We start from the raw sequence: 13,729 nt of genomic DNA, 5'->3' as shown, positions 1-13,729 counted from the left end.
AGTCCTATCTATATCTGGCAGAGCCCGGATCTGTATCTCTCTCAGCAGCAGGAGGCTGTGCCCCCCGTCTCCGCAATTCGTGTCTGGCAGCGGCCCCCTGGACTAGTGATAGGGCCAGCCCAATCTGCACAGTAGACGCGGGGCGGACGCTATACACACACATTCCTGACAGGACTACAACTCCCGGTTCTCGCACGTGGTGACGTCATCGCTAGGCGACGTCGCAGCTTTCTCACTATTGTATAGGAGAAAATGGCGACCGGGACTGGGAGTAAGTGCGGAGATAGTATTCACGTTATTGTCACCGACGTCCACATTAAGATAGTCAAATTATTTGCACATAAAATATTCTGTAGCGTTTTCGGCACATTACACGCGGTATTACCGCCCGGACCTGCCTGTGTCTGACTGACTCCTAATTTGTTTTCTCTGTCACCAATAAGAGCACAAGCTGCTGAGCATCGGCCCCACAGAGCCATGGTCCATCCGGGAGAAGCTGTGTCTCGCCTCCTCCGTCATGCGCAGCGGCGACCAGAATTGGTGAGTGACCGATGCCGCCACACACTGCTCACTAGAACCGTGCGAGGTCTGTCAAACCGCTCTATGTGAGGTGTACCCTAACCAGTGCTAGTTGTCACTCCTGACAACTCTACCCTCACCAGGGTGTGTAGTGACTCATGACAGTCACTATGGGAGGTGTAGTGTCACCCATATTAGTTGTCAGTATAAGCGTCCATTAGGTTTTATGCTTCATCCACAACTACAGTACATCCTGGAGAATAGGATTGCTCAATGTATATCTAGGAGGAATCTCATATGTATGCATGCGATGGTGCAGCAGGTGTATGTGAATGCAATGGGGCTGATACCAAACCTCTCTCTGTATATACAGTGGGCACGAAGTATTCACATCCCTTTATATATTTCACTCTTTGTTTTATTGCGGCCAACTTAAAGTGACTGTACCACCAGGCCCAGGCTGAAGCACTGGAGGCGGCCGACCCACCCTTAGTGGGAGGAAACCCCCGCCCCTCTATGATAGGGTTCCAATGATTCTAATGGAGTCACGTCATGGGGCTAGGGCTTCTTCCCACTGGGGGTGGGTCGGCCCGCCTCCAGTGCTTCAGCCTGGGCATGGTGGTATAGTCACTTAAACATTTTTTTTTGCTCTTTAATGTATACTCTGCATCTCATCTTGACAGAAAATCTCAGAAATGTAGATATTTTTGCAAATCTATTAGGGTGCCTTCACACGTAACTGATCTGCAGCGGTGGACATCCCGCTGTGAGTATGTCAGCAGTCTTCCCCTTTAACCCCCTGCCACCGGAGCGTATACATCACCTTCTCCACGCTCCGTCTTGCTTCGAGGATTCCCCTTATTTTTGCTTCAGGGGTTCTCCTTATTTTTTTGCGCCACTAATTGTACTTTGCAATGGCAGGCTTAATTTTTGACTAAAATATGCTGTGAAACCAAAAAAAAATGTGTGGGGAAATCGATTGGGTTTTGTTTTTATGCCATTTGCCCTAGGGTAAGATTGACTTGTTATACATCTTCCTCAAGTTAGTACGATTACAAAGATATGTAACTTGCATGACTTTTATTTGATGGCTTTTAAAAAATTAAAACCTTTAAAAAATATATATATATGTTCCTTAAAATTGCTCTACTACCAGGCTTATAGCGCTTTTATCCTTTGGTCTATGGGGCTATGTGAGGTGTAATTTTTTGCGCCATGATCTGTACTTTCTATCGGTACCTTGTTTGCATATATGTGACTTTTTGATTTTTATTAAAATTTTCCTAGTCTTGATGCGACCAAAAATGTGCAATTTTTCACTTTGGAATCCCTCCCCCCCCCCCCCCCCACTAGACCACCAGGTATGGGGGACAGCAAGCATTTAGATACAGCTGTCAACTTTGATTAATTAACTACTTAATTAGCGGGCAGACTATCGGACCGTGCCCGCTAATAGCGACGGTCCCGGGCTGCATATAGCACCCAGGATAGCGGCAGTTCAGAGCGGGGTGCGACGCCAGGACGTTAAGTAATGTCCTGTTGGAGCTAGGGGTTAAATAAAGTGGCAAAAATATCTACAATCCAGTTTTATTTTTCCCTGTCAAGATGGGGTACAGAGTGTCCATTAATGAGCAAAAAATTTTTGGAACTTGCCAAATGGCTGCAATAAAACAAAAAATGAAAGTTTCAATACCTTCTGTACCCACTGTATATATACACTGGTCTTTCCCATCAATTTTTTAAAGCAATTATTTTATTGATCCACTCTTACTATCAGGGCTGTGGAGTCAGTAAGCCGCAGCTCCGTCTCCTGAATTTTATCAGGACTGACTCCGACTCCTTCATAAATGGCCGGTCATATACCAGGGTAGTTATTTATCACATTGGCTTAGCAGCTTCTCCCTAATGTACTACATGACTTCTGAGGGAATAAGGAAACATATAAAGCAGCTTCTCCTGTGTGTGCAGTGAATGCAGCCAGTCTCCAGCCTCCATGTCCTGAACAACTCACAACTAGACTAGAAGGAGCAGGTGGTCTTTTCCTGCTGACAGTCTTCTATGTTTCTAACTAAATATTCACCATACACACAGAAACACTGCTAACAATGCCAGATATCTGTAATATAGAGGTCAGCCATAGTAATATAGAGGGGGGTCACACATAGTGATATAGAGGGGGGGGGTCACACATAGTGATATAGAGGGGGGGGGTCACACATAGTGATATAGAGGGGGGGGTCACACATAGTGATATAGAGGGGGGGGGTCACACATAGTGATATAGAGGGGGGGGTCACACATAGTGATATAGAGGGGGGTCACACATAGTGATATAGAGGGGGGGTCACACATAGGGATATAGAGGGGGGGTCACACATAGTGGGTGTGGGGGCATGCCATAGCACACACAACCTGCTGCAGCCATAGCGCACACACTCACACAGCCTGCTGCAGCCATCGAACACACACACACAGCCTGCTGCAGCCATAGCACGCGTGGGCACACACACAGCCTGCTGCAGCCATAGAACACTGAAGAAAAACACCACATTGAGGGCAGAGGTTACTGCTACACTACATATGTCTTCTCCTCCTCCTCTATATTACACAGGATATCTTCATATTACACTGCTGCTCATATACAGGCATACAGGAAGAGAACAGCACAGATCTCCCCCAACACAAACTGCCAAATAGTGACTGACAACTTTTCCTCAACCACCCTTATGTAATAGGGCCAGTGTCCTATTAGAATGTTGCTCATAATATATATTGATGAGCAAAACTTATAAAATTCATATCAAAACTCAATTCTAAAATGTTCTAAGATTTTTTTTAAAGCTGGAGTCTGAGTCGGTAAATTTTTTCCGGCTCCAGCCAAAACTAGCTCTGACTATGACTCTGACTCCACAGCTCTGGTTACAATTGAATTCAGGGTGAAGAGCTCTACAAGGGGATGCCAGCAGTTAGTGGCGACTAACTTGCTAATATACTTCTTTTAAGACAAAATGTTAACTGAAGAACTTGTAAACTCTGTTTTCGTTCTCTTAGGGTGTCAGTCAGCCGTGCCATCAAACCTTTTGCAGAACCTGGTCGTCCTCCTGATTGGTTTTCTCAAAAAGTAAGATAACTTTGTGCTATAATATATAAAATATGGGAAAAAGTGTGAAACAGCAAAAGCTAGCCCTAGCTGAAGAAGTGTGCAGAAATGTGAATACAGCTCCGGATTACAGCAACAGCAGTAACACAGAACTGTTATATAAATATATTAGAATATGTTTTCAAAGTTACTCAGCTTTTTTACATAGATGAACCGTATAACATCTAGCTTTGTGCTCAAAGGATCACTTATGTAGAAGTTTGGGCTTATTTTGAGCTATAAATCAAACACGTATGTTATAGTCTGTTTTATAGTTATGGCTTGTCCAAAAGTATAATCTGCTGCAGATCTACCTTCCTTATGCAGTTCCAGCATTTGTTAAAGGGGTTATCCAGGATTAGAAAAAAACATAGCTATGTTCTTCTAGAAAATATTCAACTGAAGTGAATAGAGCAGAGTGTTAATACAACACACATTGAAATTGAAAAAAAAGCTATTTTTAACATTTCAGGTGGGGTTCCCGTTTACGGCTGTCACCATGTTATAACATGTTACCTAAACTGACATGTTACCTATGTTCCCCAAGTCACTACGATTACAACAATAGGCAACTTTTATTTTACTGCTTTTAAAAAATTCAAACCTTTTTAACAAAACTAAATCTTCTTAAAATTACCATCCTAATACGACCAAAAATCTGCACTTTGGTGGGTTTTTATGCTTACACCGATTACTGTGCAAAATCAGGATTGATTGGCGACTTCTAAAATGTTCATTATGTTTTTGTTATTTTTTTTATTTTAAAAATAGGAGAATAGGGGTGATTTAAACTTTTATGTTTTTTTTTATTTTAATTATTTTATTTTACCATGATTGCTCAAATGGATCAATGCAGTACATATGTACTGAATTTAAATATTTAAACGGATAAGTAGCCGCACAGAGGATCACTTTGTGCTGGCTACTACCGGCTGCCCCCAGCTACTGAAAGCAGACAGGGGCTACCTGGTATAGAGCGGCACTACAACACAACTGTACGACGTGGTGCCGAAAGGGGTTAGGCCACGTTTAATTTTCTGAAACCAAGTTCACTGGTAATTCTGTTTTATTCTCAGCATTGTGCCTCACAATATTCCGAGCTTTTGGAAACCACAGAGACCCCAAAGTAAGTAAACAATTGTGAACAAATATTATTATTATTTTGCTTGAGTTTTATTGTTGCCTATATAACCTTACCTATAACGAGATACAATATGTCCCTAGATGAGTCTCTTCCCTCCCCCCCCCCCCCCCCGACCACCTAAAAAAATGAAAAACAGCTTAGCTTTAGCTTGACAGTCACTGGACTGAAAGTGTATATTAGTATCATCCACCAGCACCTACAGTTGTGTATAGAACATAGATATCTGCCTGTGTTACCTGTTGGCCATGACTAGCACTGCTATGCATTTTTAAAGTAAGTTTAAATCGGAAATGTCCTTTAAGTCAGAACTGACTACAATCAGTGGATACCATAAATAACATTGCTATGAGTACAGAAAACAATGAAGAAGGGTATATACACGTTAAAGGACAGGAGTACTAGTACAGAGAATTGTGATCAACGTAGAACGTTATGCTTTAGTATCTACTGAGGATGTGCAGTCCTTGATCGGTGGAAACCGTTACTGGGCATGTAATCATCTGTTAATGTGGTAAAGATGTTCCCATAGGTTACAGGCAGTATAGGTAGTTGTTGCACAGCTTATGTAGCCAGAAGTGGGCTTCAGGGTTAGCATTTGTCTTGCTGGTAGCTGTGTTGCATCTTTGCTTTCCCTTCAGTTCTTAGCATGTCTCCTTTTATACATTTTTGTTTTAAGACGGAAACGAGGAGAACGGGGAGAAGTTGTTGAGACCGTTGAAGATGTAATAGTGCGTAAGCTGACGGCAGAAAGAATTGAGGAATTGAAGAAATTGATGAAAGAAACACAAGAGAAGTATAGGTAAATGAATGCCATTGTTGTTGTTTTTTTTGTTTGTTTGTTTTTTTAACAATCGCCAATGCACCTTTTTACAGCGGTCACTAATGGGCCTTATTTTGGCCAATATGCCTTTTTGCAGATTAACTCCAAGTGGAGAAACCTTTGCTGTGGGTAGTTTAACTTATTACATGGTGTGGTCAAATGACTGAAACATGTATACAATCTGTGTGGCTCTCTTACCCCATCGGCAGTCCGGGGAAGTGATGAACAAATACCAATGGCTTTCCATGGTAGCCCAGGGCCACCTGATGGCTCCCAGGCCTTCCATGTGTGTGTATTAGAATATAATAATAAAATTACATACAGTAAAACCTTGGATTAAAAGTAACTTGGTCTAAGAGCGTTTTGCAAAGCAAGCTTACATTTTTTTTTTAATTCTAATTTGGTAAATGAGCAAGATTTCATATTTCAAGAACCCCCATGTCCCCATCCTGATACTGTACTGGGTAGAGAGCCTTCTCATTTTAACCCACTGCTACCTGATCAACTCTGCTGGTGATCGCACGCTTTCTGGCTCTCCTCCTGTACCCATCCACGCTAGGTACCCTGTAGAACACAGAGATCCTCCTTTGGAAGCGAACAGCTTGGCCAAATAGCCCCTCTGCCTGTGAGGGAGGCTGCGGCACCCTCCTACTCCGGTGTTTAGGCAGCCCAGATCCTGCTTGGCCAGACGTAACCCATCAGTGAGTGCTTCAACTCCCCAGGGTCTTCTCTGGACAACTCCTTCCGCTGCCACACACATTGCCGCCATTTTGTGTATAACTGCTGTTTCCCCCTGAATTAAACCCTTTACCAATAGCTGCTCCAGGTAGCTGGCACTAGTACCAGCAAGTTTGCAGCTACCTGGGAAGTTGTGTGTGGAGGGAAAGTAAAGGTCTGTTTACACAGATTATCTGACAGATTATCAGGTCATAAAGGAAAGCCTGAGATTTCTCCTCCTTTTCAAATGCATTCCTGGTCTTGGCTTCAAATCTTTGGTAGATAATCTGTCAGATAATCTTTCTGTGTAAATGCACCCTTAGGGTGGTATTACACGGGCCGAGCAGGGCCCGATAATACCTGTAAACGAGCAGCGATCTGCTAGATCGTTGCTCGTTTACTGGGCCTATTACACAGCCCGATAATCGCTTATCAAGAGCTGCAAGGACATCGTTACCGATGTCCTTGCAGCCCTTGCTAAACTGGCATACATTACCCATCCACATTCCAGGGCTGCTCCTGCCGTCCGCTTCTCCTGGGGTCCCGTGCGCGCTCTAGCTTCACAGCGGCCTGTCAGCTGGTAGGCCGCTCAGCCAATCACAGGCCGGGACTGCCGTGGCCTGTGATTGTCTGAGCGGCCTATCAGCTAACAGGCCTCTGTGAAGCTAGAGCGCGCGCGGGAACCCGGGAGAAGCGGACAGCAGGAGCAGCCCTGGAACGTGGATGGGTAATGTATATCGTTAGTCGCGGGCCACGCACCGCTATTACACGCAGCAGTGCGCGGTCGGCGCCCGACGGAAATAAGGTCTAACCTATATCAACGATCAGCCGATGATCGTTGTCATCGGCTGATCGTTGCATTTATTACACGGAGCGATAATCAGCCGAATCGGGCCAATTCGGCCGATTATCGTTCCGTGTAATAGTACCCTTAGTGTTCTTTATTGATCTAGAACACCTTACCTACCTTATTTTTAGGTTGTGAAACAGATTGTCTGCGCTTCAGTTATTTCTTATAAAAAAAATTTACTTTGATATACTAGTCATCTGAATTACAAGCACGTTCCTGGATCGAATTATGCTCATAATCCAAGGTTTCACTGTATATTCCTCATACAAAATGAATAGTCACATAAGTAATTGGAGATGAATGAACCTCGAGCTCGCTCTGGTTTGTATGAACCTAAGCGTGCGGCATTTGATTACCGGCTGCTGAAGACATTGGGGGGAAAACGTTGATACAGGCTATGGAGTAGAAAGGGCAATTGGCCCTTTAACCCCTTCAAGACAGACCCCTTTAATACCCAAAATCTGGGTCAAATTAATGCAGTGTTCCTCCCTGCCTTCTAAGAGCCATAGCGCTTTTATTTTTCCACCTACAGGACTGGTTGAGGTGTCATTTTTTGCGCCATGATCTTTAGTTTTTATTAATATCATATTGGTGTAACAGAATTTTTTTTTGCTCTTTATTAATTTTTTTGTGATATATAATTTAAGAAAATCAGCAATTTTGGTGCATTTTTGTTTTGTTTCTGCTTACGCCGTTCACCGCGCAGGAACAATAATAGTATATTTTAATAGATCGGACAATTCCGCACGCTACGATATATAATATGTTTATTTATTTATTTTTTACTTTTATGATGGGCAAGAGGGTCTTTTAAACTTTTATTGGGAGGGGGTTTATAAGGGTTTTTTAAATACTTTTCAAAACTTATTACACTTTTATTTACTGTAAAATATGCAATCATTAGATTGCATATACTGGTCTATGCTATGCCATAGCATAGCATAGATCAGTGTTATCGCGATCTATGTATAGAGCCTGCCTGAGAGCAGACTCTACACATAGATCGCCGATCCGACAGGACGGAGGTAGGGAGCTTACCCCCGCCTGTCAGTACATGCGATCGGACCATGCTGCGGGGGGGTCCCGATCACTCAGTGACAGATGCTTGATCTGTGACTAAGCACCTTAAACGCCTTGATCGCTGTAGATCGCAGCTGACTCTCATTACCTCTGGCGCTGGACACAGATGAGAGCAGGATCGCACTCCCTGCAGCGATCTCACTCTCATCACAAAGCCCCCGTCAGTACAGGAACGTATATATACATTCCTACTGAACGGGGTATGTGCAGTAGGAACATATATACAAATTGCTGACGTGAAGGGGTTAAATAAAGAAAATTGTATCAATTTTACTCTTGTAGTAATGGCATTACTACTTTTAATATATGTATATATTATTTTGTTTTAGAAAATTAAAGAAGGAGGCAGAGCTGATTCAGAGCGGCCACATGGACAACAAATTGGAGGAACTGTGGAACGATATCGTGGCGTGTGTTTTATTTTCTATTTCTGTCCATTTATCTTTTTCCCATATGACTTAACCAGCAAAAGTAAGAGTGCTTTGCTCACCAGCAATATGATATATTTTTTTTTCCTCCATATTTTGTAGCAAAAAGAAACAGGAAGAGGAAGAAGCAGAGATGAAAAAGAAGGCAACAGATGCTGCTTATCAAGGTTAGGTTATAGAGTATTCTGTTCAAGAGGCAATAAACCTAGCAATGAATGTCAGAAGTAAAGACTGCATAATCTTGCTTTTTGTCAGTTTGCTTGGGGCGAAATGTCTAATCTTTTGGGAAATTAGTCAATTTATGTTTTTTTGCAATATGAGACATTTTTTAGTTTTGAATGTTAAACATTTTGATTGGTCTTTGTGTTCATACTCCCACCAATCATTGAAACCAGTAGGGAGAAGCATTTAGCTGAAAAATCCATCTCCTACATTGAAGTCAGACCGGGTAGAAAGTGAACTAAGCAAAATTTCCTGCTGGTTTTAGCCATCAGTGGGGGAGTCTGAGCACTCAGACTCTGACTGATCAAAGCTTTTGACATATATGTAGGACATAAAAACCATGTAACTGGCCAGCACATCTAATAGAACTACCATAACTAAGCTGGTGCACACTGCCATGGCTGAAATACAAAGGCAAAGATGTACAATAGATCACTGCAAATGCTCAGATATATGCATAATAGAGATATTTTTATATTGCAATACTTATATAGAAAGAAATAAGGTTCTTCGCATACCATTTGATAAAATGTCATCCCACCACATTTAAGTGACCTCAACAACAGAGCATCCTCTTCATTGTTTACCTGGTACAGCTCTGTACATTTTGTAATTTTTTTGTGGTATTACAGCCCACAACTGGAAAAAACAAAACTTTAAAATGGCTATCCAGGATTAGGAAAACATGGTTTCTTTCTCCCAGAAACAGCACCACTCTTGTTTTCAGTTTGTTTGTGGTATTACACTTAAATTTTACCCCCTATCATAAATGACTGCCATGACCTTATAAAGGCCCTATTCCACGGAACGATTATCGTCTGTATTCGGCCGATATCGGCCGCTACGGACGATAATCGTCCCGTGGAATAGAGTGCAACAATCAGCCGACATCGTTCACATCGGCTGATCGTTGCAGTCGCTTGTTTTTCAACATGTTGAAAAACAAGCGACTGATACAGCAACGATCTGCTGCCGTCGCTCTGTTGAATAGGAGCATCAGCAGCAGACGCTGCTGTATCCTATGGGCTGCCCGGACGATCAGCGATCACCCGGGCAGCCCCCCCACAGCTCCCCGACGCCCCTCCCGCACCCACCCGCTCGCTGCTGCGTTGAATAGTGGCGGCAGCGAGCGGGGAACGAGGAGCAAACGAGCGCTGAGAGCGCTCGTTTGCTCCTCTAAACGACCCGTGAAATAGGGCTTTAAGTCTATGGCAATGGATCTCTCACTGGAGACGAAATCTGTGGACACAGCAGCAGGACGCTCCCTTTTTTTCAGGTTCAACTGTATGTGGTTTGGAGAACAGTGCTTGGAAGTTTATTATGGAGCCAAATTCAAAATAGATATTCATTACAGAAATGACTGTTGCACAATTATCAGTTATTTCTGATGGAAACACTGGAGGTACACTAATTCTATTCAAGTCAATAGAGCCAAGTTGTAATACCACATTCACCCTAAGAACTGGTCAGTCACTGTTTTGTGGAAGACAGTAGCAATGTATCTCTAATCCTGGATAACTTTTTAAATCTGCTTACTTGACTGATGTGCAGACATTCCTTACCTTTCACACTTATGTTACATTACTATCGGATTCATCATTGAAACGTGTAAGCATAAAGGATTTTACGTACAGGAAGACTGTCCCTGATCCTCATAGCATTATTTGTATTTTGTCTTTTTATAGAAGTATTACCTATCCACACCAGTGTCTGAAAATGTATTTTGATCCCCCATGCAAAGTTTTAATAGAGATGCTTATGTATTAATATAAAAAATCTTTAAACAATTTCTTGTGCTTTATCTTTTTCAGCACGACAGGCAGCTAAGAATATTCCTCGCAGAACGTCAAGCTCAATAGGTCGCTCATCTGTTGGATCTTCATCTCCAGGTGGAGAGTTTGGCTTAGGGGACCTGACACCTAATAGCACAGAGGAGGGAAACATGGGGGTATGTTTAATTCTTCCACTATTCTGTTAGGTATGGATTTGTCTAGCATTTCATTAACTGTTGCATTTTTACTAAGTTATGGCTTTGTTTCTAGGTAAGTGTGGGGTCTTTACCAAACACCCCAGTCTCCTCCTTCATTGGCATTCCTGACACCCCTCCTCCTCCTCCTGCCCCCTTGGAGTCCCCGTTGACCCCTGTGATGGACGACTCTCCCCAGAAAAAGATGGTGGGACAGAAAGCAACTCCACCCCCTTCCCCGCTGTTATCGGAGCTCCTGAAGAAAGGCAGTCTGTTGCCCACAAGTCCCCGGCTGGTATGGAACCCCTCCCTGGTTCTCACAGAAGGCGCCCCAACACACCCCATAGTCTTGCCAAGGGAGGTAAAATCTGGCCTTAGTCAAGTTTCTTGCCATATCCATTTCTTTTTCCACAGGTCAATGAAGGTGAAATGGCTTTAGGATCTAATAACATTACTGGTTCTGGTGTCTTAATGGATGTTGGAGTACTTCATGGAGGTGAGCTGCACCCTGTTGCAGGCACAATTCCAGCATCTCCAGCAGCATCAGGTATGCAGGCTCTATTGTAATGACAATTAGGCAGAACAATAGGACACCTCCACTATTTATATGGCTGAAAGACTGATCTTAAAAGACTTTCTCTCTGTTGGCCCCCTTTTCTTCTGTCACTTGTTTCTGGTTATGTAAACACCCTTTTCCTACACTTTATTCTCCTGTTTCTCTTTTTGTTTTGTTTTTTACCTTTACCTTTTCCTGTTTCCGGCTTCCTCTTGTTGTGTTGTGTCCCTTCCTGTTCTTACCTGCTAGGTGCTCCCACTCTGTCCCGGCTTCTAGAAGCTGGTCCTGCGCACTTCACTACACCTCTCGCTTCCTTCTCTGCTGCTACAAGCGAATCTCCGTCTAAATCTTTGCTGACCCCAATAGAGTCCCAGGCTACCATAATTATGATGTCAACACTTCCAATGACTGCCTCTGTCCCAGGTAACCTCTGCCTCGGGCTTCCTGCTTGCAACAATTATTTCTTAACCTTGAATGTTTTACATGTTTGATAAAAGTTGGGCACATTATTGTATAGTTCGAATTGGGTATATTTTAAAGGGATTGTGTCACCTTGATTTTCTTTTACTGATTATAGTCAGATACTAAAACTTGTTTTTTTATCCTAATCTGTTTCAGTTTTTTATTTCACTGTTTTTACATTGTTATGGGGGCTGCCATCTTACCTGAACTGTTTTTAACAACATTTGGTGACATGCTTTACAGCAAGCCTCGTGGATATAGACTACAGTAGACAGACCCTGTCCCCTTGAGATGAATGTAAAACATCACTGAGCGTGTTCTGTGACATTTAAGGAGGTCATTCCACTGGGAACTGCTATTGTCTTAAAAAAAAAAAAGCCACCAAAAATCCTTAAAAAATATTCTTAACATATCATTATGTATACAATGTCATTTTCTGATGACCCATTCCCTTTAAAATAAATGTAAAAGCATGTATATTTGTACAAATGTATTTTTTTAATGGGTTGAATTATTCTTGATACTCAAAACGCTTTTGATTTACCCCTGTAGTGACTCAGCAGGAGGACAGTGAAAGTACCTCTGATCCACACACAGTTACTGTGTCCATGGACAGTAGTGATATTTCCATGATCATAGATTCTATCAACAAGGAATGTCTGGGAAATGGAGATAGCAGCACTCAATCAAAGGACGAGTCTTCAGACAGCAAGGGAGACCTGGATCTAGCAGAGAAAATGGATATTGCTGTATCTTACACTGGGGAGGAGTTAGACTTTGAAACTGTCGGTGATATCATTGCAATAATTGAAGACAAGGCAAGCATGATATATTGTCACTGTTTTTAACCTCTAGAAAATAGACAATCATCACTGGAACAAACATGTAGTTACTGAAAACTGCTTAAAGCGTAACTCTCAAATTTTTTTTTTATTGCAGAAATCAGTAGTATAAGTGATTTTAAGAAACTCTGTAATAGGTTTTTATCAGCCTAAAAAGCCTCCTTCTGTACTCAAGAAGCAATCTCCCAGCCTCCCCCCTGACTTCTTATCTGTGCATTATCAGGCAAACACGTCTTCATTACAGAGAAGCCAGTAAAGACGGGTTCTGCTCTCTCCATTCTATCCCTATGGAGGGGGGAGGGGCCGAGAGAAATGAGGGAGCAGGAAGAGGTGACATGAAGGTCAGCTGTTTTTAGACTGTCTGGGCACCTAAAACGCTGGATTCAGGGGTCAGAAAGGTCAGCGCTTATCTATGAACTTGCTGAGAGAAGATTGCAGGGTGTTGTGCTTTGCAAGACTGCTCCGTGCTCAGTCACTCCTCTCAGCCCCTCCCCTCTCCATAGCCACATAATGGACACAGAAATCCTGCTTCTTCTGAAGTGAGGGGGGAGGCTGGGAGATTGCTTTTTCAGTCCAGAAGGAAACTCTTCTGGTTTATAAAACCTATTACAGAGTTTCTTAAAATCGCTTGTACTGGTAATATTTAATGCTTTAAAAAAAAATTACCCTGAAATGACAGTTACGCTTCAACCCCTAGCCACACCATACAGTTATAATACGTCATGGTAGAAGGTTAGTTTCAGCATGATGACGTATTATAACTGCGCAGCTTCAGATGCTTGCTGTTTACACAAACAGTGACCGGGAGCCGCAACTAAACTGTCAGCTGATAGCTAACAGTAACTGCCACTGGACCGCCAAAAGAGTTCCAGCATCGGCAATTGCCGGCATTGGTGGATCAGTAACGGTAATTGGTGTGGTAAAAAATACATAGGATTACATTGGAATCTCTGCAAAGAAAATGCAAATTTTAACTTTTCACTC

The 13,729-nt window shown here is 42.6% G+C and overlaps 2 protein-coding genes across 4 annotated transcripts in view; one reads left to right on the top strand and one right to left on the bottom strand.

The window, feature by feature from the left end:
- The window catches only part of KIF20A (kinesin family member 20A), a 36,037-nt gene extending 35,511 nt beyond the window's left edge, over positions 1–526 (bottom strand). The window contains exon 1 of one of the 2 annotated variants that reach the window (XM_069972858.1): positions 399–526. In XM_069972858.1, the coding sequence (XP_069828959.1) occupies positions 399–479 (81 nt within the window). In that variant the 5' untranslated portion in view covers positions 480–526. The remainder of the gene's footprint in view (positions 1–398) is intronic. The other variant, XM_069972865.1, reaches the window with a different exon arrangement.
- Positions 60–13,729, top strand: part of BRD8 (bromodomain containing 8) — a 54,886-nt gene continuing 41,216 nt past the window's right edge. The window contains exons 1-11 of one of the 2 annotated variants that reach the window (XM_069972841.1): positions 60–271; positions 444–540; positions 3,571–3,640; positions 4,735–4,784; positions 5,479–5,601; positions 8,599–8,679; positions 8,800–8,864; positions 10,731–10,867; positions 10,962–11,180; positions 11,300–11,432; positions 12,456–12,721. In XM_069972841.1, the coding sequence (XP_069828942.1) occupies positions 253–271; positions 444–540; positions 3,571–3,640; positions 4,735–4,784; positions 5,479–5,601; positions 8,599–8,679; positions 8,800–8,864; positions 10,731–10,867; positions 10,962–11,180; positions 11,300–11,432; positions 12,456–12,721 (1,260 nt within the window). In that variant the 5' untranslated portion in view covers positions 60–252. The remainder of the gene's footprint in view (positions 272–443; positions 541–3,570; positions 3,641–4,734; positions 4,785–5,478; positions 5,602–8,598; positions 8,680–8,799; positions 8,865–10,730; positions 10,868–10,961; positions 11,181–11,299; positions 11,433–12,455; positions 12,722–13,729) is intronic. The other variant, XM_069972849.1, reaches the window with a different exon arrangement.

Source organism: Dendropsophus ebraccatus, chromosome 1, assembly GCF_027789765.1.
Source record: "Dendropsophus ebraccatus isolate aDenEbr1 chromosome 1, aDenEbr1.pat, whole genome shotgun sequence".
NCBI classification, from domain to species: domain Eukaryota; kingdom Metazoa; phylum Chordata; class Amphibia; order Anura; family Hylidae; genus Dendropsophus; species Dendropsophus ebraccatus.
This window is presented reverse-complemented; position numbering and strand designations above follow the sequence as displayed.